Source organism: Suncus etruscus, chromosome 6 (assembly GCF_024139225.1).
Source record: "Suncus etruscus isolate mSunEtr1 chromosome 6, mSunEtr1.pri.cur, whole genome shotgun sequence".
In the NCBI taxonomy this organism is placed as follows: Eukaryota; Metazoa; Chordata; class Mammalia; order Eulipotyphla; family Soricidae; genus Suncus; species Suncus etruscus.
In genome coordinates, this window is record NC_064853.1 from 48,069,682 (window position 1) to 48,095,694 (window position 26,013).

The 26,013-nt window shown below is 40.7% G+C and overlaps 1 protein-coding gene and 1 non-coding gene across 2 annotated transcripts in view; both read right to left on the minus strand.

Moving 5' to 3' along the window:
- EPB41 (erythrocyte membrane protein band 4.1) overlaps positions 1-26,013 on the minus strand; it is a 170,953-nt gene that overhangs the window by 47,621 nt on the left and 97,319 nt on the right. The window contains exons 8-14 of the mRNA XM_049774683.1: positions 24,052-24,139; positions 21,689-21,841; positions 13,805-13,902; positions 9,902-10,074; positions 4,074-4,282; positions 435-491; positions 225-266 (exon numbers count right to left, since the gene is read on the minus strand). Coding sequence (XP_049630640.1) covers positions 225-266; positions 435-491; positions 4,074-4,282; positions 9,902-10,074; positions 13,805-13,902; positions 21,689-21,841; positions 24,052-24,139 — 820 coding nt within the window. The remainder of the gene's footprint in view (positions 1-224; positions 267-434; positions 492-4,073; positions 4,283-9,901; positions 10,075-13,804; positions 13,903-21,688; positions 21,842-24,051; positions 24,140-26,013) is intronic.
- Positions 10,738-10,844, minus strand: LOC126012992 (U6 spliceosomal RNA). Its single transcript, XR_007497331.1, has one exon. It is a non-coding gene; the product is annotated as a U6 spliceosomal RNA (small nuclear RNA).

A 26,013-nucleotide genomic window follows, 5' to 3' on the forward strand; every position in this document is an offset into this window, starting at 1 on the left:
TTTCTTTCATATAATATGTATATGCATATATACATACACATATAGACTATTTTATTTTATTTTATTTCTAAAAATGTTACCTCTCCAGCCCTCACATAGACTATTTTAAAGTATTTCTGAATAAAAGAAATCAATGAAAAGAGTGGACCACTGTCTTTTTAATGTACTGTGAAAGTCACTATAGGTGATGTGATGTAGTTTTGTGAAAGTGAAAAATGTCTAACCTTCCTCATTCTTATCAGATCTTCAGACTTTCCTGCAAGCTTCTGTTTTGTCATTATTAAAAAAAAAAAAGAAAGAAAAATGATAAAATATTGGCTCATTGATGTTTCTTTGAACCTTTATTTTATAATTTTGTTTAAGGAGAGGAAAGATGGGGAGAAGAAAAATTGAGGAGGGGAAAGAAAAGAAACAAGTGACCTATTGGCACAAACCTGTGTTTGGTCACCATTCGAGGTAGGTACTGTGACCTCAATGTGGGTTTTATCCACCTACATTTAAGAAATAAAGTGGCAAAAAATGTTTCCGGTTAGTAAATTTCTATGAATAGTGCTCTTTCCAAGTCAACTGCATCGTTACACTGGTTGTAAAATGAGTTGGCCTATCATCATCACAATGAAGGCACACAGCAGAGTCACGCCCAAGAGCAATCTTAGCTCACTAGCGCATTTTGAGGCTGAAGAGGTAATATGGATGGATAGCCAGATGATCAAAAACAAGAAAATTAAGATAATCTTTCTAGCAACAAATATAATTTTATACTTATTTTAAAAAGTTTGTATTAAAGATAATTTTGGCTTAAGTCATATTTGTTTTGCTCTTTTATGATTTAAAATTATAGTAAATAACATTCAAAAACAAATTTACAAAACAAAGATATCTATGACATACATGCATGTTAGAAACAAAAAGAAAAACTTTACAGTTAAAGCACATAAAAAAAGTAACTCACATGACACCAAGCATATAAATATAACTTGTTAGTTGATCAATATATTTAAGGAAGCAGTTGCACTCTTGAATTAGACTATAAAACATCAAAATAAACTCAATCCGAATTGTTGTTTACATGCAATTACCACCCAAGTTGATTTATAAATAAGCACACAAAGAATTCATTGCAACACTTAAAACACCGTATTCTCCCTTCTAGAGAGTTGGAGTCCCTGTGTTCATCAATGCCATGATTCTTCCTTAAATTAGGAAGAAGATGATTAAGGTTTCTGTCTAGCTTTGAAATACCTTTTTTTCCTTTTTGGTTTTTGGACCACATCTAGTGGTACTCAGGGTTTACTCCTGGCTTTGAGCTCAGGAATCACTCCTGGCAGAGCACAGAAAACCATATGGAAATTTGGGGATTGAACCCATGCCTTGCATGCAAAGCAAATGCCCACCCGCTGTACTATTGCTCTGCAACTTTTATATTGTAATTTTATTTATATTTGAATTTGTATTTATATTGAAATAACTTTTATATTATAATTTTATACTCCAAATGTAGGAAGTCTATATAAAATAAACCCAGACAATTAAAAGCATAACAATGAAAATGATGCCTAAACACTGGACATTTTAAAATGAGAAGCTTCCATTATTGTTAGTTATTTTGGGGAAGAAGGGTGCCATACCTGGAGGTACTCTAGATCCCAGGCCCATTCCTGGGCCCTCCTTGAGGGCAATACAGTAACGGGGATCAAACTTACCACGTGAGCCCCATTTCCCACCTAGAAAACTGTTTTTGTTAAGGGTCATATCAATCACTTTGTATTATTAAGTTATTGATAGAAATAAATCTATTACATTAACATATTCTTTTTTGTTAATTTTTGTTTGGCAGCAATGTTCAGGAGTTATTCCTGGCTCTACACTCAGGAATCACTTCTGGCAGGCATGGGTAACATACAGGATGCTGAGGATTGAACTTGGGTTGGTCCCATGCAAGGCAAGCACCATACCCATTTATATTCTTTTAAAATATGCCCCTGGCATATTCTTTTTATATTTAATCACATTTGGCAGAGTATAATGCCATTGCACTATTTTCTCCAAATTGAATGTTAAGAACAAGGTAACACCAAATTTGGTGCTACAGTCAAGTCATGAACTCTTCTAGCTACTGCACTATGGGGGGGTGGGGTGGGAATTAAACAGAATCATTTATTTCTGCTTCAGAATTCCAACTTGTAAGTAATTTCAGTTTTAAGTTTCTTTTTCTTTCTTCTTCTTCTTTTTTTTTTTTTTTTGGTGTTTTGGGCACACTCGACAGTGCTCAGGGGTTATTCCTGGCTCTGCACTCAGAAATCGGTCCTGGAAGGCTTGGGGGACCATATGTGATGCTGGAGATCGAACCTGGGACCGTCCAGTGTCAGATGCAAGGCAAATGCCCTATCACTATGCTATAGCTCTGGACCATGTTTTAAGTTTCTTGACATGTAAAATGGAAATAAAATGGAAATAATATCTTCCTAAGGAAGAGAATGCTTAGCAAATGGTGGTTTTTGTTTTATAAAGCTTAATAACTCGTTTAACTAATGGCTTATTTTTGCTTTGGGTACTTAGCAACCCAATAAGAACTCAAGAGTTGCTATTTCAGTGTAAAAGGATAGAAACCAAGGGGCGGGGCCAGCAAGGTGGCGCTAGAGGTAAGGTGTCTGCCTTGCGAGCGCTAGCCAAGGAAGGACCACGGTTCCATCCCCCGGCATCCCATATGGTCCCTCCAAGGCAGGGGCAATTTCAGAGTGCTTAGCCAGGAGTAACCCTGGAGCAAACGAGTGTGGCCCGAAAAACCAAAAAAAAAAAAAAAAAAAAAAAAAGAAACCAAGGGGCCAAAGTTAATAGCACAGTGAATAGGGTGTTTACCTTGCACAGGCCAACCCTGTTTGATCCGTGGTATCACATATGGTCCTCCAAGCCATGCCAGGAGTGATTACAGCTGGGTATGGGGCCCACCCCCCAAACTGTACTGCTGACATGGAATCAATGAGGAGTCCAAGTAAAATAATGGCACACTCAAAAATGTTCAAGTTTTTTGTTTTGTTTTGGGGCCACACCTGACAACACTTAGCCGTTATTCCTGGCTTGGCACTCAGAAATCACTCCTAGTAGGCTTGGGGGACCATATGAGATGCTGGGGATTAAACCTGTGTTGGCCACATGCAAGGCAAATGCCCTACCCACTGTGCTATCACTCCAGCCCTCCAATTTTTTTTCTACTGGTATTCAAGTTGGTCTCAAACGACAGAAAAAATGATATGCTGTTCTTTTTTTTGTTGTTGTTTTTGTTTGTATTGGGGATATGCCCAGCAGTGCTCAGGGCTTACTCCTAGCTCTGCACTTCTGGTGAGTTCAGGGGTCTAGTTGGGATGCTGGGGATCAAACCTGAGTTGACCATGTGCAAAGCAAGAACCCTACTTGCTGTACTATTGTTATGACACCTGAACTCTATATTAAATAGTTATTTATTTTGGGAATTGGAAGCCATAGGCAGCAGTGCCCAGGGGCTAAAACCTCTCTTGGAACTGGAGGAAATATTGGGCAGAGGACCAAATATGGTGCCAGGGACCATGGATCAAACTGGTGGACTGGGTGAAGTATACAAGGTAAGTACCTTAAGCCCTGTCCGATCTCTCTTGCTGCAACATTTGTTTTCTAAAAACAGCCAATGCAGAGCCAGAAGGACGACATTTATAGATCAACTCCAAAAGGACTGAAGCATTAGCCTGTCAGGAGTGACTTCTGAGCACAGAGCCAGGAGTAACCCCTGAGCGCCGCCAGGTGTGACCCAAAAGTCAAAACCGAAACAAAAAATCAACTGCTTTGAAACCCAGGGGCTGGGGTAACAGTACAGCAGGTAAGGTACTTGCCTTGCATGAAGTTGACCCAGGCTTGATCTCCAGCACCCCTTAGGGTCTCCTGGGTATAGCCCACAAAACAAAAACAAAAACAAAAAACAAAACAAAACAAAACAAAAAACAAAGAAAAAGAAACTCTTGCTGAGCTAAGGAGTGAGCATCTTGAAATCAGAGAGTGGATGGGCTGGAGATGGGGGGATATCTGCAGATATTGTGTCATACCTTCCAAGCTTCTGTGAGTTCAGGTTCTGCCTGCTCAGGTGGCACTTCTTCCTTTTTCACTTCCACCTGCACAGTCTCCTTCTGTGGTTTAGACACTGCTGGTTTTCTGGCAGGTGCACCTGGGACGCTACCATCAGTGAGCTGGCTCTGAGCAATGGCTGGTGCAGAGGTGGGCCGAGGACTTCGGTCTGTGGAATCAACAGCTGCAGCTGTATTAAAGGGAAATGGGAAACAAGTGTGAAGGCAAGAATCATTAGACAACTTCAAAGGCACCAGGTGAAAGTGATCCCTGAGTACAGAGCCAGGAGTAAGCACTAAGTACTTTTGAGTATTGACTCCCAAGATATAAAGGTTTATTTTGAATTGGAGCAATAGCATGGTAGAGAGGGCATTTGCCTTGTATGCAAATAATCCAGGTTCAATCCCTGGCATCCCTTAGGGTCCCTTGAGCCTACCAGGAGTGATTTCTGAGTGCAGAGCTAGGAGTAACCCCTAAGTACCACCAGGTATAGCCCAACCTCCTCTTCAAATTCATTTTTTTGGTTGTAAATTTTTACAAGTTTTATTACATACTTCCTGCTTTCTTTTGTTTATTTATTTTTTGGTTTTTGTTGATGCTCAGGGGTTACTCCTGGCTATGCGCTCAGAAATTGCTCCTGGCTCGGGGGACCCTATGGGATGCTGGGAATCGAACCCAGGTCTGTCCTGGGTCAGCCGCGTGCAAGGTAAACGCCCTATTGCTGTGCTACCACTCCGGCCCCTCCTGCCTTCTTTGGTATGTGTGTGGGGTGGCCTCCCAAGTGGTACTCAGGAGGGATGCAATTCTTTTTTTTTTTTTTTTTTTTGGTTTTTGGGCCACACCCGGCGGTGCTCAGGGGTCACTCCTGGCTGTCTGCTCAGAAATAGCTCCTGACAGGCACGGGGGACCATATGGGACACCGGGATTCGAACCAACCACCTTTGGTCCTGGATCGGCTGCTTGCAAGGCAAACGCCGCTGTGCTATCTCTCCGGGCCAGGGATGCAATTCTTGACCACCATCTGAGAGCGTGAGGATGCTGTGGATTACTTGGGGTCACCCCAGAATTAGGTGCCTCTCTAGGGTTGCACCAAGATGCTGGGGGCCTGTGATACTGGAGATCGAGATCAGCCACATCCAAGATATATGTCTCAACCCCTTAATACTATCTGGCCACATTTCTGCCCTTTATTTGTGGGGCATGTTTGGGGCTATACCTAGAAGTGCTTCATATCAAATTGGGGTCCATTATATTGCAAGTCTAGCACTTTAACCTCCGTACTATCTCTCCCTAGCCTTTTCCTGCCTTTGTTTTTTGAGGTGGCCATAGCCAGCAGTGCTCAGGGGTTACTCCTACCTGACTCTGCACTTAGGAATTACTCCTGGTAGTACTAATGGGATCATATGGAATACTGGGGTCGAACCCAGGTCAGCCAAGCGTAAGGCAAGCCCTTTAATTGCAGTACTAAATCTCTGCCTCCTCCTCTTTTCTGCCTTTTTATACTAAGTATATGAAATTTCATTTTCCTTAAGAAATTAAAATTCGGGGGCTGGAGAGTTAGCACAGCGGTACGGCGTTTGCCTTACATGTGGCTGACCCAGAAAGGACCTGGTTCGAATCCCGGCATCCCATATGTTCCCCCAAGCCTGCCAGGAGCGATTTTGGAGAACAGAACCAGGAGGAATCCCTGAGTGCCACCATGTGTGACCCAAAAAAACAAAAACCAAAAAAAAAGAAAAAAAAAGAAATTAAAATTAATAAGCAGTAAATAATAGGTAAAATCAAAGAATTCCACAAATCATAACATAAAAATTTGAACTTTACATTTACTTCACACACACATGAAGAAAGAAATTTTTGTTGCCCTGTAATTATCTCTAGTGAAAGAAATGATTTCTCAGTGGATACAACGAAAAAATGGTGGAAACACGTTTCCGCTAATCTTCCAGAAAATTATGTGGCTTCTAACAAGTTCCTGCTACTCTTGGGTACATTAAGCCAGTCAATGTTAGAAGAATGGCAGATGGCAGACCAAATCTAACAACACAAGGAAATGTGGCAAAATATTTTGCTCACAGTTGTGCTAACGTATCATTATACATGTGTATTCACACCTCCTCTCCAAGAATTAATCCCACTATCCGGCATCATAGAGATGTAGCCCATGCTTTCACCATGTGCTATTTTGCCAACTTGTATTTGGTTTTGATCCAAAACTAATATTGCAGAGCCAAATTATTTATGTCTCCAGCATTCCTATACCAAAATCTGTACTGCATGTGGGAAAGTAGGGATAAGTATGGAAACAGGCACTTAGAGATAGAAAAATGTTTCCTCATTTGTAAAACGTGGGTGTGATATTAACTACAGCATATTTTAGGGAGGTATACTCAATGGATATAAAAAATGCTAGATATAATATTAGTAATCTAATGTCATAATCTTGCATTTCTTGGTATGAACTAACATTATTTCAAGAATATGTTGGGCAAAATTGCTTATGCAACTATCAATAAGCTATTCAAGCAAAACATCATCTGGGAGCATAAGCAGCAAATTTCTTTCCTTTTTATTAATACTACAAACTAAGAATCACAACAGAGAAATATAGTAGAGGCTGTGTTTGATTATTTAGAACAGCTTTCTTTGGGGGCTAGAATGATAGTACAGTGGATAAGGCACACAGTCAACCCAGATCTGATTCCCAGCATCCCATATGGTTTTCAGAGCACCACCAGGAGTAATTCCTGAGTGCAGAGCCAGGAGTAACCTCTGAGCAATGCTGGGTGTAGTCCCCAAACAAACAAGCAAACACAAAATTGGGGGCCAAAGCAATAACATAGTGGGTAGAACACTTGCCTTGCATGCGGCTGGCCTGGCTTCTACCCCCAGCACGTAAAGAAAATTAAAAGTATCACATTGAGGGCCCGAAGAGATAGCTCAGGACCAAAGGTGGTTGGTTCGAATCCCGGTGTCCCATATGGTCCCCCATGCCTGCCAGGAGCTATTTCTGAGCAGACAGCCAGGAGTAACCCCTGAGCACTGTCGGGTGTGGCCCAAAAACCAAAAAAAAAAAAAAGTATCACATTGAGTTCTAGTTCTACTAATGCAAATCCTCTTTGAATTGGTACAGGTAAATGGGTTCCATGATGAGTGTTTCCATGATTACAGAGCTCAGGGCAATCATAGGAATCTTGAAACACCAACAGAAAACTCAGCAGACATTCAGGTGCACCTCAGACAGGCGAGCTATAAGAGTAGGGCTATGGCTTTGTTCCATTTGAAAGCTCCCAGGATAATGCAGATGTATTCTCCCAACAAAAACAGATGTATTCTCCCAACAATAATCATATGCAGGGCGAACAATAACCTGAGCAATAGTGCAGTGGGTACAGTGCTTGCCTTGTACCCAGCCAACCTAGATTCGATTCCCAACATACATTTGGTGCCTAGAGTATGCCAGTAGTAGTCCCTGTGCACAGTCAGGAATAAGCCCTAAACACTACCAGGTGTAGCTAAAAAAAGAATCACGACCAACCACAGTATCAAATGAATAGAATGTCTGGTTATGTAATCCTGAAACCCAATTTTCTCACAAACAAAAAATTATTTCTTTTTATTTTTCTTGGGAGGGGGCACACCCAGCAGCAGCACTCAGGGATTACTCCTGAGTTTGTGCTCAGAAATCATTCCTGGAAGGCTCGGGGGACCATATGGGATGCCAGAATCAAACCCAGGTCTGTCCCAAGTCGGCTGCGTGCAAGGCAAACACCCTACCGCTGTGCTATCCCTTTAGCCCCCTCAATTATTTTTTTAACTTTATTTATTCATTTATTTATTAGTTTTTGGCCACACCCAGCAGTGCTCAGAGGTCACTCCTGACTCTGCACTCAGAAGTTGCCCCTAGTAGGCCAGGGGACCATATGGGACGCTGGGAATTGAATTGGGTTCCTCCCCAGGTCTGCTGCATGCAAGGCAAACACCCTACCGCTATGCTATCTCTCTGGCTCCAACCCTCCAAAATTCTTTCTTTTTTTTTTGTTTTTGTTTTTTTGTTTTGGGTCACACCTGGCAGCACTCAGGGGTTACTCCTGGCTCTACGCTCAGAAATCGCTCCTGGCATGCTCGGAGGACCATATGGGGTGCTGGGATTCGAACCACCGACCTTCTGCATGAGAGGCAAATGCCTTACCTCCATGCTATCTCTCCGGCCCCCCCAATTTTTTTTTTCTTTTTTAGTTTTTAGGCCACACCCGGCAGTGCTCAGGGGTTACTCCTGGCTGTCTGCTCCAGAAATAGCTCCTGGCAGGCACAGGGGACCATATGGGACACCTGGATTTGAATCAACCACCTTTGGTCCTGGATTGGCTGCTTGCAAGGCAAACACCACTGTGCTATCTCTCCGGGCCCCCCAAAATTATTTCTAATGATATGTTTATCAGGCTGTTGGCACTAAATAGGAAAATATAAAATGGTTTGAAAAGCAGGAATTGTAACTAAATTATGAGCTAAAAATTATTTAATCATTATTAGCTATCTCTGTGACTTGCTACTTCATCATGTAAACTGGATTTGAATCAATTTGACTTTTCCAACTGGGGAAACAGATGCCGAGTACCAGAAACAGCAGAAAAGAAAAGCAACATTTGTGTAATGAAATCCTTGTGTCATTAAATCCTTGAAATCTTGTAAAAGCTTCCCTAATATATACTCTCTAGCTGAGAGAATTAAATTAACTTAAAATATGAAGGGTGGAGGGCCTAAAAGGGAAACATTTATTGAAGAGTGAAGAGGGTTACTGAGAGAGAGTATGAGAATTAAGGCAAGTTACCTTGTACACAGTTAATTTGGGTTCAATTCCCAGCAAGGCTTATGGCCCACTGAGTTCTGTCAGGAATGATTCCTGGGTAAAGAGTCAGTCCTGAATATTTCTTAATGTGGCCCCAAAACTAACCAACTAACCACCAAACAAATAATTAAATGTGGAGAAGAAAAGGTAAAGAAAGGGGAAGGTTCCAATCTTTCAATCATTGAGAACTGCTCAGTTCCTGAGCAGAGTCAGGGGTAAACCCCAAACATCTCTGGGTGTGGCCCCAAAACAAAAAACAAACAAACAAACAAACAAATAAACATGGAGAAGAATCTAGGAAAAGAAAGGGAAAAGGTTACAATCTCTCATTGAAATTTCTCAGTTACTGAGAAGACAATACAGAGTAAAGATCGCACTGAAATAGAAGCACAAAAAATTTTTTTCTTCTCAATTTATATGTAATTCAGATGCCTAAAAGGGAACATGGGATTTTATTTATTTGTTTGTTGGGAGAGGGTACTCTTGGGAGGGGCCATACCAGGATCCAAGTATTGAACCTGTATTGAACCAAGTATTAAGTTAGCTGCATGTAAGGCAAGAACCTGATCTGCTGTACTACCTCTCCAGCCTGGTTCTTATTTTCTTAAGATTATTGCACTGAATTGAGGAATTAGTTAAATCCATTTCATCTTACAACTGAGATTATTTTTTTTTTTTTTTTTTTGGTTTTGGGCCACACCCGTTTGACACTCAGGGGTTACTCCTGGCTATGCGCTCAGAAATCACTCCTGGCTTGGGGGGACCATATGGGACACTGAGAGATCGAACCTCGGTCTGTCCTATGCTAGCACTTGCAAGGCAGACACCTTACCTCTAGTGCCACCTTCCCGGCCCCACAACTAAGATTATTTATTTTGGCTCTCATATTGACAAAGGTACTTCCTTTGTCTATCCCTGAAGAGTAAAGATCATAAGGAATCGTTAATGTTCAATACAAACCTCCATCAAGACTCCGGGAAGCCCGTTTGCTTGCAGTTCGTTCAAAGTGTGGGGCAGGCCTGTCAATCAGAGCACTGGCTTGCCTGGTCTGAGCCTGAGTTCGGCCACTGTATCGAAATTTGGATCCCAGAGCAAGGAATTTGCTTTTAGGAATGGTGTCTGTAGATGTCAGTCTGGGAGAAAAAAACAACAACCATGTCATATGTTCTTATTCCAATGAGACCATGAGATTATAGACAAAATCAAGAACTTTAAAATGTTTTATAATTGTTATCTTATAGTTATTAAAACAGATTTCCAAGCAATCATTTCTAATTCAATATAATTTCTTAAAGAAATATGTATAATTTACTTGAGATCTATTAATAATATCATCATATACCTATAGATATATGGGGTCTTAACAACTTTCCATTTTTCTTTTTTTTCTTTTTTTTGCAGGGTTGGGATCAAACCCAGAACCGTACACATGCAAAGCAGATGATCTAGTTGTTCCTGGCCCTTTAACACTTTTATAATTCTGTACTACTTTTACTACACACCTGTAATACTTTCATCATTTTATATATATATAGGAAACTGAATCTCAAAAAAAGAAATTACTTGCTTCAGGTCACAGTCTTATAAAGGTTGAGCAGTAACAGAGCCAGCCCAAAGCTCTTTCTCCACCCTATTGTAATAATTCTTCTGTCAAATTCAAATGGTTTGGCTGGAACCCTATTTCATATGTTACCTGGTATGTTTTCAACTCAAAAACCATCTTTCTAGAAGGAAGGTTTGTGATCCCTTAAAATAAAACCTTCCTCCTATGGTCTCTCTCTCTTTTTTTTTAATTTTTAAATATGGAACGCTTCACAAATTTGCATGTCATCCTTGTGCAGGGGCCATGCTAATCTTCTCTATATAGTTCCAATTTTAGTATATGTGCCGCCGAAGTGAGCACCTGTTGGTCTCTTTTATCAAAGCACTCACTGTACTGAACTGCAACAATCTCTGCTGGTATCCCCTGTAGACTGTAGGGTAATATATTCATCTCTGAGTTTTCATTTCTGGCATTCTACCTGGCACAAATTTGGTGTTCAATATATATATTTGTTTTTGTTTTTTTGTTTGTTTTGGGGTCACACACAGCTGTGCTCAGGGATTACTCCTGGCTTGCTCCTGGCAGGCTCAGGGGACCATACGGGATGCCAGGAATCAAACCACTGTCTGTCCTGAGTCGGCCACATGCCAGGCAAATGCCCTACAGACAGATGCACTATCTCTCCAGCCCCTCAATACATATTTGTTGAATAAAGAAAGTAATTGTTACATCAAATAGCAATACCTAAAGAAAGCATTTTCTCCGTGGGATAGCCTAGAAACTTTTTTTTTATGTAGTGAAGCATTAGTACTAATATTTTGGCAAAATAGTATATATGCAATCTGACCATTAAATAATACAGGTAGCAGCTAAGAGATATACTATAGATATCAAAACATTTAAAATAATTTTTCATTCTTATCCTTTTTATCCTAAAGAGAATGCCAGAAACACAAAGAAATAGCTCAAAATCACTAGTTAAAATTATTTAACTGGGGGACCATAAGTGGGTAAGGTGCTTGCTTTACATGCAGCTGAGCTGGGCTTGATCCCTGGTACCTCATGTGTTCCCCCAAACTACACTAGAAGTGATACCTGAGCACAAAATCAAGAGTAAAAAACCCTGAGCATTGGGGCCAGAGTGATAGTATGGAGGTAAGGCATTTCCCTGCACGCAGAAAGTCGATGGTTCGAATCCCAGCATCCCATATGGTCCCCCATGCCTACCAGGAGCGATTTCTGAGCATAGAGCCAAGAGTAACCCCTGAGCATTGGCTGGGTATGACCCAAAAAACAAAAAACAACAAAAACAAAAAAAAACAACCCTGAGCATCATTGGATATGGATATGACCCCAAAACAACAAAAGATTATTTGATTGGGTATTAAAAAACATTTCTTTTGAAATGAGAACTGAAATATTATTACTTTTTTCTATCCTTTCTGCTAATTATGATAAGAAAATATAAATGGAGCCGGGGTGATGGCTCAGAGTTAAGGTATTTATCTAGCAGCTGACCCGGGATGGACCCTGGTTCGATTCCTCCTGGCATCCCCCATGGTCCTTTGAGCCTGCCAGGAGCAATTTCAGAGTGCAGAGCCAGGAGTAACTCCTAAGTGCCGCTAGGCATGGCCCAAAAAATCTAAATACATACATGCGAACATACATAAATGATCAAACAAAAAAACTGCACATAAAGAAGAAAATATATGACACGAGATCTAAGACTTGGTTGAAAATAATGTAGTGGATGTAGTGGGTGAAGAATAAGATGAAGATTGGCTTTGTGGCGATGATTATTAAAATTGTGCAACAGGCTCGAAGGAAGTTCATCACACTATTCTCTTTACTGTGTTCTGTATGCAATTTCCTACAATATATACATTTTTGTTTGCTTTAGGTTTGGGGTCAGTCACACATAGCAGTGCTTGAGAACTACTTCCAACTCTGTGTTCAGGGGTTGCTCTTGATGGTGCTCAGGGGTCCACACAGTGCTGGGATCAAACCTGGGCCTCTAACATGCAAAACAATCACTCAGTCCTTTGAGGTATCTCTTAGTTCAATTCAAGATATTTTTCGGGGCTGGAGAGATAGTGCAGTGGGTGGGTGCTTGCCTTGCATGCAACTGACCCAAGTTTGATATAGGCATCCCATATGGGTCTTCAAGCATTGTCACAAGTAATCCCTGAGTTCAGAACTGAAGTAACTCCTGATCACCATTGGTGTGGCCCCCAACAAACTAAATAATGACTCTCTCTATAAAAATTACCAAACTGTTAATAACTAGTTGTCACTTTTCAATATAAGTAACTAGTTTTGTCAAGCCTATCTTCTCTGCAAAAGTATTTGATCTTTCAGGACAGAGACTAGATAGATCTATGGTATATTCCCAATGTCCCATTCAGTGCCTCTAAGGGTAAGTTTATACAAGGGGTAAATGCACAGAAAATGCTTGAAAAATGAATAAAAACTATTAATGATGTGACTGCTTGGGAAGCAGACATGATAAGAGTCAAAACAATAGTAAGTAGGGTGCTTGTCTTGCATGTGGCCAATTCAGGTTTGATTCCAGCACCTCATAGGATCCCATATCCCCAATGACTACAGGAGAAATCCCTGATCACAGAACCAGGAGGAAGTCCTGAGCATTGCTGGGTATGGCCTAAAATTAAAAACTAAACAGGCTCCGTGGTCTCTTTCTGGGAGACAATCAGCTTAAAATATTTAACTTTCCAGTAGGAGAGCCTCATAGAAAGTAGGTGAAAACTACTTCAGAATTCCAGGCAAAGATAAGTCAGGGTACTTCTTTTTTTGTTTTGTTTTGTTTTGTTTTTGGTTTTTTTTGGTTTTTGGGCCACACCCGGCGGTGCTCAGGGGTTACTCCTGGCTGTCTGCTCAGAAATAGCTCCTGGCAGGCACGGGGGACCATATGGGACACCGGGATTCGAACCAACCACCTTTGGTCCTGGATCGGCTGCTTGCAAGGCAAACGCCGCTGTGCTATCTCTCCGGGCCCAAGTCAGGGTACTTCTAAAGACTGCTTTCATCTCCATTTAGAACAACCACAAAGCTCCTGGTAAACGTAAGAACCTCTCCCTCACTACACATTTCCTTCTACCATATACAAAAGGTACTTTTAGAATGTTGAACATATATTTCAAGCAGAGAAGAACTAGATTCATTGTGTTTTGTTAACAATGCTCTCACTCAGCTAAGTAAAAGAATGCTAGCCAAACAAAGAAGGGAATTTCAATAGCAGACTTAAAATAGAAACATACACAAATGATTAATTCTTGAAAAATACTAAGTGAGAATAATACCTGAAAAATGTGTGATGTTCTACACAGACTTTCCATAATTTCTTAGCTGCACGGTAACTGGGAAGTTTGAATCCGATGGTACTTTCATATTGTTCTTGCTATAAAAAATACAAAATAACATAAAGTATTATTTCATTAGAGTGATACAATACCATGGAAATATGGTACTATAGAACAGATCATTGCAAATAATAATAATGTTAATAGTATCAGCACATAAAATACCATGATAGGAGCTAAGGTGGTACTACAAGCAGATAGAATGCTTGCCTTGCATGCAGCTGACTTGGGTTTAACTCCTGGCAACTGCACAGCAGTAAGGCATTTGCCTTACATGTGGCCAACACAGGAAGGATCCCAGTTTGAATCCCAGCATCCCATATGATCCCCCAAGCCTGCCAGGAATAATCCATGAGCCTGACGGTTGTGACCAAAAATCAACAAACAAACAAAAAACCAACCAATTCCTGGCAACTCATATGATTCCCCAAACATCACCTGAAGCAATTCCTGAGTGGAGATCCAGGAGTAACACCAGAGCATTGCTGGATGCACCCCCCCCATATAAGTTTTTTCCTATTCATGTAAATAAACTTACTTAAAGAGGGTGACTTTTTCCAAGCAAGGAAGCTATGGAATACATATTATATTATTTATGCTTTTTAAAACTTGTTCCCAAAAACCCATTACATATATACACTGTATATTTTTCTGAGGGAAAAGTAAATCATCCTCTCATTATCCAGACCCTTTAGTCTTTATAATTCCTTCAATTATTATTGAAACATTTCATGAAATGGTTAAAGAAGCTAAAGATTTTGACTCACTCAAATCATATTCTTGTTTGTTTGTTTGTTTTTGGTTTTGGGCCACACCCATTTGACGCTCAGGGGTTACTCCTGGCTATGCGCTCAGAAATTGGCCCTGGCTTGGGGGGACCATATGGGACGTCGGGGGATCAAGCCGCAGTCCATCCTATGCTAGCGCTTGCAAGGCAGACACCTTATCTCTAGCACCACCTTCCTGGGCCCTCAAATCATATTTTTTTTTTTTTTTTTTGGTTTTTGGGCCACACCCTGCGTTGCTCAGGGGTTACTCCTGGCTGTCTGCTCAGAAATAGCTCCTGGCAGGCACAGGGGACCATATGGGACACCGGGATTCGAACCAACCACTTTGGTCCTGGATCAGCTGCTTGCAAGGCAAACACTGCTGTGCTATCTCTCCGGGCCCTCAAATCATATTCTTAATTATTAAATGACTTTACAATTTTTTTTCTGATGGAACATTAATATGTTGATGCCAGCATATACCACCAGTGGCTCATACTTAAATGTTTCTTAACACAAATTGCAATATTGGCATCAATGTTTACCTCTTTGAAAAAAAAAAAGCTGTATCTGCCAAAAGACCAGAAATACTGGAGCACTGCCCTGCCATCCTTTTGTCTTTGGTTCCTGTTTTAGTAACATTTTGTAAGATGGAAAAGAAAATCATATTCATTTCTACTACTACCAGCTACTGCCAATAACACTAACTTTAGACAATATTATCTATATTTTTACACATGAAGAAACTGAGGTCAGGGATGTTATTTACTTAATCTTACAGCTACAACATAATAATTTAAGATCATCTAATGTAGTCATAATACTATACTTTTCAAAATATGTGGCTTTTCTTGAGAAAAGAATTAAATATTCTGTTTTCTCAAGAAATAGGCACTTGTAAACTGGGAAGATGGCCCAAAGGACTGCAGTGCATGTTGTGTAAGCAGAAAGATTTGACCCCAGCATTACATAGTCCTCTGGCACCAAGCTATGAGTAGCTTCTAAATAGTGCTGGATATGGCCCCAAAATAAAACAATGTTTTGCCTTTTTTTTTTTTTTCCCGGGCCAAACCCAGTGATGCTCAGGGGTTACTCCTGGTTATGAGCTCAGAAATTGCTCCTGGCTTGGAGGACCATATGGGACACCAGGGGATCGAACCGCAGTCAGTCCTAGGTTAGCACATGCAAGGTAGATGCCCTACCACTTCTACCACCGCTCTGGCCCCATGCATTTGTTATTAACCTTGCAAGGAACCATGATTTTTGGAATTCTCAAAATTCTTGTTAATATTTGTGCTTATTATTTTTCTGCCTTCCCAAATAAAAATGTAAGATTATTAATACTACCAGGTACAAAGTAAGTCCTCAGTAATATCTGTCAGTTAAATGGCTCTTGGAGCCTAATGCTGCCCTGGCACCTACTTGCTCCAGCATGGGTTCATATGACATCCTGATGACTTGGAAACAACAATAGCTTGCTTTCAAGGCAGGGTTCCCTACATCGCCTAACAGTGAGATTAAACCAGAAGATGCTCCACGACACCCTGACTTCAACATAGGATCTATGTAAAAATCAGGCTCTCTAACTACAGAAACCTGACTATGATAACTGTGATTGAGAAGAACTTTTACTGGGACCACAAAGACAGATTTTGGGGTTAGACAACTTAGTATGCCTGGAGCCTCTAGTTGGTCTTATGATAGGATGCTTCAGGGTAGGGTTTCCCTCTTGTTAGGTCAAAGGTTTTTCCTTTCTATTTTCCCCATCTTTTGCTATACCTATGCAAAACACAAACAAATAAAAACCCTGCCATACACCCCCTCTCTTTTACTTTCTTTCCTTTTTTTAATATATTTCTTATATTTTAAATAGGGGCTCCAGCCTTTTTCATAGAACCTTGTGACACGAATTACTTTGTTTTCCCACATATTTCTACATTTTTCTATAAGACTAAAAAGAAAGGTAAAAATAAAGCTGAGGGCCAGGGGCCAAGTGGCCTCAGATGCATTGGTGGAGAAAAAAATGACAGAACTAAATATCCAAGACAAAGTTAAGGACAATGGAATCAAGAGACTTAAACTTGGGCCTGGAGAGATAGCACAGCGGCATTTGCCTTGCAAGCAGCCGATCCAGGACCAAAGGTGGTTGGTTCAAATCCCGGTGTCCCATATGGTCCCCAGTGCCTGCCAGGAGCTATTTCTGAGTAGACAGCCAGGAGTAACCTCTGAGCATCAGCGGGTGTGGCCCAAAAACCAAAAAAAAAAAAAAAAAAACTTAAACTTTAACAATCTAATCTTAAAATGGCCTGTTATACTGGCAGGCTAGGGGGCATAGAGTGGTGGTATAGGATGCACTCTGGGTTCACTGGTGGAGGGAGTGGTGGTGGAAATGTCCCTGACTCACTGTATATCTGAAATTCAACTATGAAGAACTTTGTAGATCATAATGGTTTCAATAAAATCAAATTTAAAAAAATTGCTCTTAGGGGGCCAGAGAGATAGCATGGAGGTAGGGTGTTTGCTTTGTATGTGAAAGGATGGTGGTTCGAATCTCAATATCCCGTATGGTCCCCCGAGCGTGCCAGGAGTGATTTCTGAGCATAGAGCCAGGAGTAACCCCTGAGCGCTGCCAGATGTGACCCCCCCAAAAAAAAATTGCTCTTAGGGGCCGGAGCAATAGCACAGCAGCCAAGACAGGATGAACCCCAGTTCGAATCCAGGCATCCTGTATAGTCCTCCCCCGAGCCTGCCAAGAGAGTGCAGAGCCAGGAGTAACCCGTGAGTGCCGCTGGGTGTGACCAAAAACCAAATGAACAAAAATAAATTAATTAAAAATGGTTCTTGGGGGGCCGAAGAGATAGCATGAAGGTAAAGCGTTTGCCTTCCATGCAGAAGGTCAGTGGTTCAAATCCCGGCATCCCATATGGTCCCCGGAGCCTGCCAGGAGTGATTTCTGAATGTAGAGCCAGGAGTAACCCATGAGCATTTCCGGGTGTGACCCAAAAACCAAAAAATAAATTAAAAATAAAAATAAAAATAAAAATGGCTCTTGGAAGGCTGGAAATAGCTCACAGAGCAACAGTGAGTGCATGCTTGCATGCCAGTGTTCCAGGTTCCATCCCAAACTACATCTGGTTCTCTGACTATCTATGGGGGTGACCAAGCTGGGGGTAGTTCACTGAAGAACACCAAGCATAACTTTTTTTTTTTTTTTTTTTTTTTTGGTTTTTGGGCCACACATGGCGGTGCACAGAGGTTACTCCTGGCTGTCTGCTCAGAAATAGCTCCTGGCAGGCACGGGGGACCATATGGGACACCAGGATTCGAACCAACCACCTTTGGTCCTGGATCGGCTGCTTTGCTTGTAAGGCAAACGCCGCTGTGCTATCTCTCCGGGCCCACCAAGCATAACTTAAAGCAAAAGAAAATTTACTCTTCTTTGAACCCCAGCACTACCAAGAGTAACACTTGAGTGGAGTTAGGATTAAGCCCTGAACACTGGCAGGTGTAGCCCCTGCCAAAAAATAAACTAAGAAAGAATCTTTTTTTTTTTTTTGGTTTTTGGGCCACACCCGTTTGACGCTCAGGGGTTACTCCTGGCTATGTGCTCAGAAATCCCCCCTGGCTTGGGGGGACCATATGGGACGCCGGGGGATCGAACCGCGGTCCTTCCTTGGCTAGCGCTTGCAAGGCAGACACCTTACCTCCAGCGCCACCTACCCGGCCCCAAGAAAGAATCTTGTAATTGAATCTGAGGAAAAATTAAATATTCCATGTTAAGCACATCATAAATAATGATGACATAAAACAATGTTTCGCTGATAATCCTTTTTCCAAAATGTCAGAGTAGTATATCCAATATTTATATGCCAATAGTAAGTCATTTCTCCCCAGTAGAGGGCGTGATAGCCACACAAGTTATTTTACATTTGTCACATGCTTTTCTTTCCATTCAGAACTTTTAGTTATCTTATTTAATCATCAAACCCTTGGTGACTGAGATATTATGTCCCCTGAGTGATAAATAACTCAGTCTGATTTGTCCACTGCTTTTGCTTAATAAATAACAGAACAGAAACTCCTTTGAGTTATTTTTATTTTTGGTTTTTGGACCATACCCAGTGGCACTCAGGGGTTACTCCTGGCCCTGTGCTCAGAAATCACTCCTGGCAGGTCCAGGGTACTATATCGGATTCTGGGGATCAAATCCAGGTTGGCCACATGCAAGGCTAACTAAATGCCCTACCTGCTGTGCTCTCTTTCCCATTGTATACAATTGTATACAATTATAGTGCTTTACTTTAAAAGTTACATTGCCTAACAAGTATTATCTGAAATTTGACCACTAATAGCTGAGTTATCTGGCACCAAGTTATTAAAAATATAGACCAGGACTGAAGAGATAATACAGTAGCCAACCAGGTTTGATCCCTGACACCCCTTACATGGTCTCCTGAGCCTTGTGTAATCCTTGAATACAGAGCCAGGAGTAAGCCCTGAAAGAAAATAATCTAGATCTGGGGCCAGAAAAATAGCTCAATAGGTGTGAATGTGGTTTGCATGCCAAAGCTTGGGGTTCAATCCCTTGCAAAATTGCAAGGTTTCCTATCAGATACCACTGGGACAGACCTCAAAGCATGAAGCACTCTCTGAGCAATACTAGGTGTGGCCCCAAAGCAAGTAAGAATAAAAATTCAGACAAAGGGTGGAGCCAGAGCCACAGCTCACGGCTGTGTACATCTAGCCAATGAATACTACCACAACACATAAAAAATCCACAATACAAGTGTGACAATGACGTAACAACGGAGGCCAACACCAGGCATTGAGAGAATGAAGATGGCGACTCCAATGACCCAAAAATGGCCAACCACCTAGTTAAGTCTGTCAGATATGGAGTTTAGAGAAAAAAATATGGAGGATGTACAATAGAGCTCAAAGAAATCATAGATCGAGTTGAAAGGAATACAACTAAGAATCAAGAGAATATGAAGAGAGAAATCAGAAAAAATGGGGCCGGAGAGATAGCACAGCGGTGTTTGCCTTGCAAGCAGCCGATCCAGGACCTAAGGTGTTTGGTTTGAATCCTGGCGTCCCATGTGGTCCCCCGTGCCTGCTAGGAGCTATTTCTGAGCAGATAGGCAGGAGTAACCCCTGAGCACCGCTGGGTGTTGCCCAAAAACCAAAAAAAAAAAAAAAAAAAAAAAAAAGAAAGAAATCAGAAAAAATAAAAATACAGTCTAAAGTCTAGAACCTAACCCAAGTAAATATTCTTAGTAAACACTGAAAGTGATGCATATAATTCTAAGTATATGCGTAGTATCATTAATTTAATTCTATAATAAAATTTTTTTCATGTTGGGGCCAGAATGGTACCAGTCAACCTGGGTTCAATCTCCGTCATCCCATATGGTCCCCCCAGCCACACAGCTTTGCTGGCAATAACTGAGGGGGGGTGTGGGACACAAATCAAGTGCCATCCCTGCTGAAGCCATGCCTGTTGCACCCATCACCCAAATCACCACTTCGCTAATGGCCCAGCTTCTCCACTCCTCTACAGCTCTCTGCAGAGATTAAAACTCCAGACCCACAAGTATTTAGGCTGATGTCATCCCCATTTGAACACACTAATCTGGATGACAATGTGTATCTGAGGCTACCTATTGTTCAGAAAGAAGAGAAATAACAAAATGATCAGCTAGCAACAAGAGCTTACTAAACCTCTGGCAATGACTTAATGACTTCATTGAGAGATACAATGATTTTCACATATTTTCTTGCTGCTGAACTTTTTTTTCTTTCTTCTCTCTCTCTCTCTCTCTTTGTCTCTCTCTTTTAATAATTCCACTTCCACTTACTTGGAAACAAATGTTTATGATCAACTATGTCAACTATGATACATGGTCTTTAAATAAAGTAATTTATATATAGACATATATATATATATTTTGGTTTTTGGGTCACAGCCAGCAGTGCTTAGGGTTACTCCTGGCTCTACGCTCAGAAATCGCTTTAAAAAAAAAACTTACACTACTAAATTAAAAAATATTTTCCTAGTGGCTGAAAAGACATCTCAGTGAGAGACTGCTTAACAACATGCAGAAGGCCTGGGTTTGATACACAGTACCATATCCCATATCACTGTGCACAGAAATAAAAGTAGGTCCCTATAGAAAAAACAAACAAACTTTTCTTTTTTTGTGACATATGAGGATCTGGGCTCAGGAATCACTCCTGGTGGGCTTGGGGATCATATGGGGTGCCAGAGAGCAAATTCAGGTCTCTCACATGGGGGGGGGGGGAGAGAGCGTGCGCGCGCGCGCGAGAGAGAGAGAGAGAAGAGTAGAGAGAGAAAGAGAGAAAGGGAAAGAGAGAAAGGGAAAGAGAGAAGAGTAGAGAGAGAGAAAGAGAGAAAGGGAAAGAGAGGAGAGAGAAGAGAGAGAGAAGAGAGGAGAGAGAAAAAGAAAGAGAGAGAGAGAGAGACTGGCTCAGATTCTATCCCTGGCATTCCATATTCCCCAGGGTACTACTAGGAGTTGCCAGGTCTATGCTCCTTTCCCCCACAAAAAAGTAAGTGAGCTGATGCACCTTATAATCACTTGAATGAATTTAAAATACTAGGCTAGAGAGATAGTATAGGAGTTAAGGTGCTTTCCTTCTATGCATCTGACCTGGATTCAAAATATTAGCATCACATATGGATCACCCAGAAACAGGAGACTTTGAGTGCCAACAGGTTTGGTACCAAAACCAAAAAAATAAGAATAATGACACCTGCCACTAGGAGTGACCCCTTAGCCCAGAGCTGGAGAAAACTCTAAGCACTACCAGGCATAACATTCCTATACCACCCCCAAAAACAACTACTGTCACTGGGTCTCACTCTCAAATATTATTCTGGTGCAATAGTCATGGTTGGGGTCTGAACCTCACACATAAATTAGAAATATTAGAAAGATGTTAGAAATTATAAAAACTCTCCAGGTAATTTAAACAAGAAATTTGAGAATTTCTGTCTTAAATGACAGGACACAGAAAACAAAAATAAATTTCATACCTCTCCAGGCCGAATCTTGATAAAAAAGCTACTACGTTTGTAGGAAATCTTTAGCACTTTGGGCCAAGGAAAGCGGTTAATTCTCAGCTTATCTTTGTAAACCAGAAGGCCACTAGAGCAGACACCTAGAATGATATCTACTCCTTCCAAGTCCTGAAAAAAAAAAAATTAGCATTTTAGTCTTGAGCAAAATGCTCAGCACACTATTGGTTATTAATATACAATCCAAAACTATCAATATCAAGCTAGTCACAATGTATACAAGAAACCCTCCACAATGAAAACTTACAAACTGTATGGCTATTTGTTCCCTATAAAAATGATACAATACAATATTAAAAAAAATTAGTATTACTGACTACCCTAAACATCTTAAAAATGCACATTCAAAGGCCAGAGATAGTACAGGGATTAAGACATGTGCCTCACATATGACTGACCAGAGTTTGAATTCCAACACTACCAGGGCTCACTTTTTTTTGTTTTGTTTTTAGTCACACCTGGTGATGCTCAAAGGTTACTTCTGGCATTGTGCTCAGAAATCGCTCCTGGCTTAGGGGACCATATGGAATGCCAGGGGATCAAACTGCGGTCCATCCTAAGTCAGCTGCATGCAAGGCAAACTGCTCCAGCCCCTAGGGCTCACTTCTAAGCACGAATCCTTGAGTACTGCTGAGAGTGGCCCATACCCCATCCCTTAAAAATTTCAATTCCAGTAATTCTATTACTATAATCTGGGCCAAGATATATAGTACAGCAGGTAGGGCATTTGCCTTACAAGCAGCTGACCAAGTTCAATTCTTAACATCCCATATGGTCCCCCAAGCCCACAAGAGTTGATCCCTGGGTGCACCTCTGAGTGTAACGTAACCTCTGAGCAAGACCAAGTGTGGGGACCACCCAAAAAAACCCCAATAATTCTAATACTATATTCTATTTCATCTATTCATATTGTAAAATACAATGTGCTATTAAAATAGTTATATGGAGTCAGAAGATACAAAGAACTTAAACCCAAGCCTTTTATATTTAAAGACCCAAGCTGCATGGAAACCTGTTACTGCAATGGGTACTCCTGGTTACTCAGAATATGACTGTGGGCTCCAAAACAACTCACTACTGGATAGAACTGGAACAGTTAGGCTAAACATTGTCAGGAGTGATCTCAACCACAATGCTGGGAGGCATAAATAAAAAAACAAATAAACAAATAAATCATATAAAATTTGTGAGAGATATGTGGAAATAATTACATCATAACATTAAGTGAAATGAACCAAGATAAAAACTATTACACAGGGGGCGGTGAGGTGGCACTAGAGGTAAGGTGTCTGCCTTGCAAGCACTAGCCAAGGAAGGACCATGGTTCGTCCCATATGGTCCCCCAAGCCAGGGGCAATTTCTGAGTGCTTAGCCAGGAGTAACCCCTGAGCATCAAAACAGGTGTGGCCCCCCAAAACCCAAACAAAACAAAACAAAACAAAACAAAACTTCTACACAATTTGAACCCAACAACATAAAAAAAAACTGAATAGACAAATATACCAAAATGCTAGTGGCATTTTTGTTTGTTTGTTTTTGAGTTGGCAGCGTGCAAGGCAAATACCCTACTGCTGTGCTATCTCTCCAGCCCCATTCTTTTTTCTTTTCTTTTCTTTTTTTATTAATAAAGAGGCTACCCTCAGCAGTGGATTTGAAGGATAGCTGGAGGGACAATTCCTGCAGGTTTCTGTCCCAGGTCATACAATAGGTTCCAGAGCTAGGGCAGGAATGTGCTCAGGGGGCACGTGAACTGCAGATCAAATGTAAGGTTTTCTAGATGCTAGCTAGATTTATGCCCTATTACTTGAGCCATCTCCCTAGGCCTTAATGTCATTTGTTAGGCTTCGTTATTAGTAATTTTCTAGGTACATACAAACAAATATGCAAACAATAAATAAGCTTTTAGGTATACCAACATATATACATTTTTGTGAGAAAATTAGCCTTCGTTTAGATACTTCTTGATAAGAATTATTTTAATTGTATATCTCTAATGTCTGTTATTATGAGAAAATAAATTTTACCTGAGTTAAATGTCACCTATAATGACAATTAGGTAAGTAATCTAAACTTAGAATTAATGACTATTTCTTTTCTTCCAAATGAATGCAAATATATTAATGTGACCTGGATGTCAATTTTTATTCTAGTGGTATAATTGCAAAGGGCCAATTCAATTCATATCTTTGATATATTTAATGAATTCAATTGATGAGCTTAACAGCAACTACTATCTCTTCTGAGGTAAAGGTTATTTTTAATAGTATTATATGACACAGGTCCAAGACATGCATATTAATAAAGGCCAGAGATAGTATTACCTTTGCCTTATGAAGGTCAACACCATACATAGACAATTTTTTGGCATTCTCGAGAAATTCCAAGTCAGCCTGCGCTGGAGTCATGGACCTTAAATAGAATGAAAATTTTAAAACTGTCACAATTGTCAACACATAACATTTGCATATTAATGAACTTTATAGAAGCACATAATTACATATAACAAATAGTCCATTCCTGAAAGTAGAATGTTGTGGGAAAAGATTCCTATCACGACCTATGTATCTTAACGACTGAAATATGGTGGAGGAAAAACTCATCTTGGAGAAAACAAGAAGTCACCAGAAAGCTATCAGGGAGGAAAGAAAAGCGTACTGTTAAACAATTCTCTTAAAACCGTCATATTCAGACTTGTCTGGTCCATTCCTGCTTCTCAGCCTTTTCCTGCCACATACATACACTCCTTCCACTAATTTTTCTTGTCAAGGAGGTGACCAAATTAAATCCTCTAAGGGCACAGGGCAATTTATATAGCCTCCTAGCTGCAGTTCTCTCCATACTCCTGAATTGACTCATTATGGAAATGAAGCAGGAGGCCAGCTGAAGTTACTTAACTGGGAATTCTTAATAGGGAAAGGCTTGATGAAAAGAAAATTTCTGCTAACAGATGGTGTCCTGCCCACTGAACTAAACAAAATAAATTGGTTAATAGAAGCATGTAGATAATGGGGCTGCTTTATTCTGTTACAAAGATGTCTTCATTGCAAGGCATATAATGAATTAAAATTGTTTGAAAACAATCAGTTTCACTGTCTAAACATTCACTCTGACCATCTTTTCTTTTTCTTTTTATAGCCTTCCTTTCTTTTGAAAAATGATCATGAACTGTTATTTTGGGACTTTGAAGAAAAGATTTCATTCTCAGTATGGCACAATTCAGATCCATCAAAAATAACTACATAGTAACAGCCACATGCCCAAAAGAAACCATGTAGATCTCTGCTTCCCCAAACATTGCCTAAAGCTAAATAAAGCAGCAGAGGCCCATTCACTTAACAAGAGAAAGTCTCTTCCTAACACATCTGTGTGTGCCCTCAATGAAAAGAGCTAAGAGATCTTTGGAATAATAACAACAAAATCTCAGGAGAGGTTACAGATTTGTTTGAGTCAAACTTCCTCAATAAACTTTTCACAAGTACTGTCAACCCGAATTCTACTTATGAATGGATCTGAAACTGAGCACAGCACACAAAGGAGAATAGGAAAATTAACTCATACAGACTTGCAAACTTTGTATATTGAAGTCATGAAAGCCGTCTCAGAAGAGGTCAGAGAGAAAATACAGGGGTTGAGGCTCTTGTGCCTTGCTTGTGGCAGACCCAGGTTTAATCTCTAAGCACCGCCTTAAATTCTGAGCAGAGGGGTGTAGCCTCATAAATCCATCTTAGGAAAGTTTTGTAAGACACTTCACAATATAGACACCTTTTCTTTTTTTCTCCATCCCCTCCCTCATTCCCTTCCTTGGCTATTTTGTTTTGCTTTTATTTTTGTGGTTTTTGGGTCACACCCGGCAGTGCTCACGGGATACTCCTGGCTCCATGCTCAGAAATTGCTCCTGGCAGGCACGGGGGACCATATTGGACACCGGGATTCGAACTGATGACCTGCATGAAAGGCAAGCGCCTTACCTCCATGCTATCTCTCCGGCCCCTTCCTTTGCTGTTTTAATGTCTATGGGTCACACACTTGGTTTTGCTATCCCTTTTGTGGCCCCAGGTAGTATTGCTGGGACAGTTCTCTTCCATACAGGCAATGTGGGTTGTCAAACTCATAACAGGGCAGGTGCTCAACCACTGAGTCATAATCCCAGGTCCCCAAATAGTTATTTTCTAATTATTTCTAGTTTAGGTTGTTTGTTTTTTGTTACCCTATTTTTGAGGTGGTGCACATCCGATAGTGCTCAGGGGTTACTCCTGGTTCTGCATTCAGGGATCATACCTGGG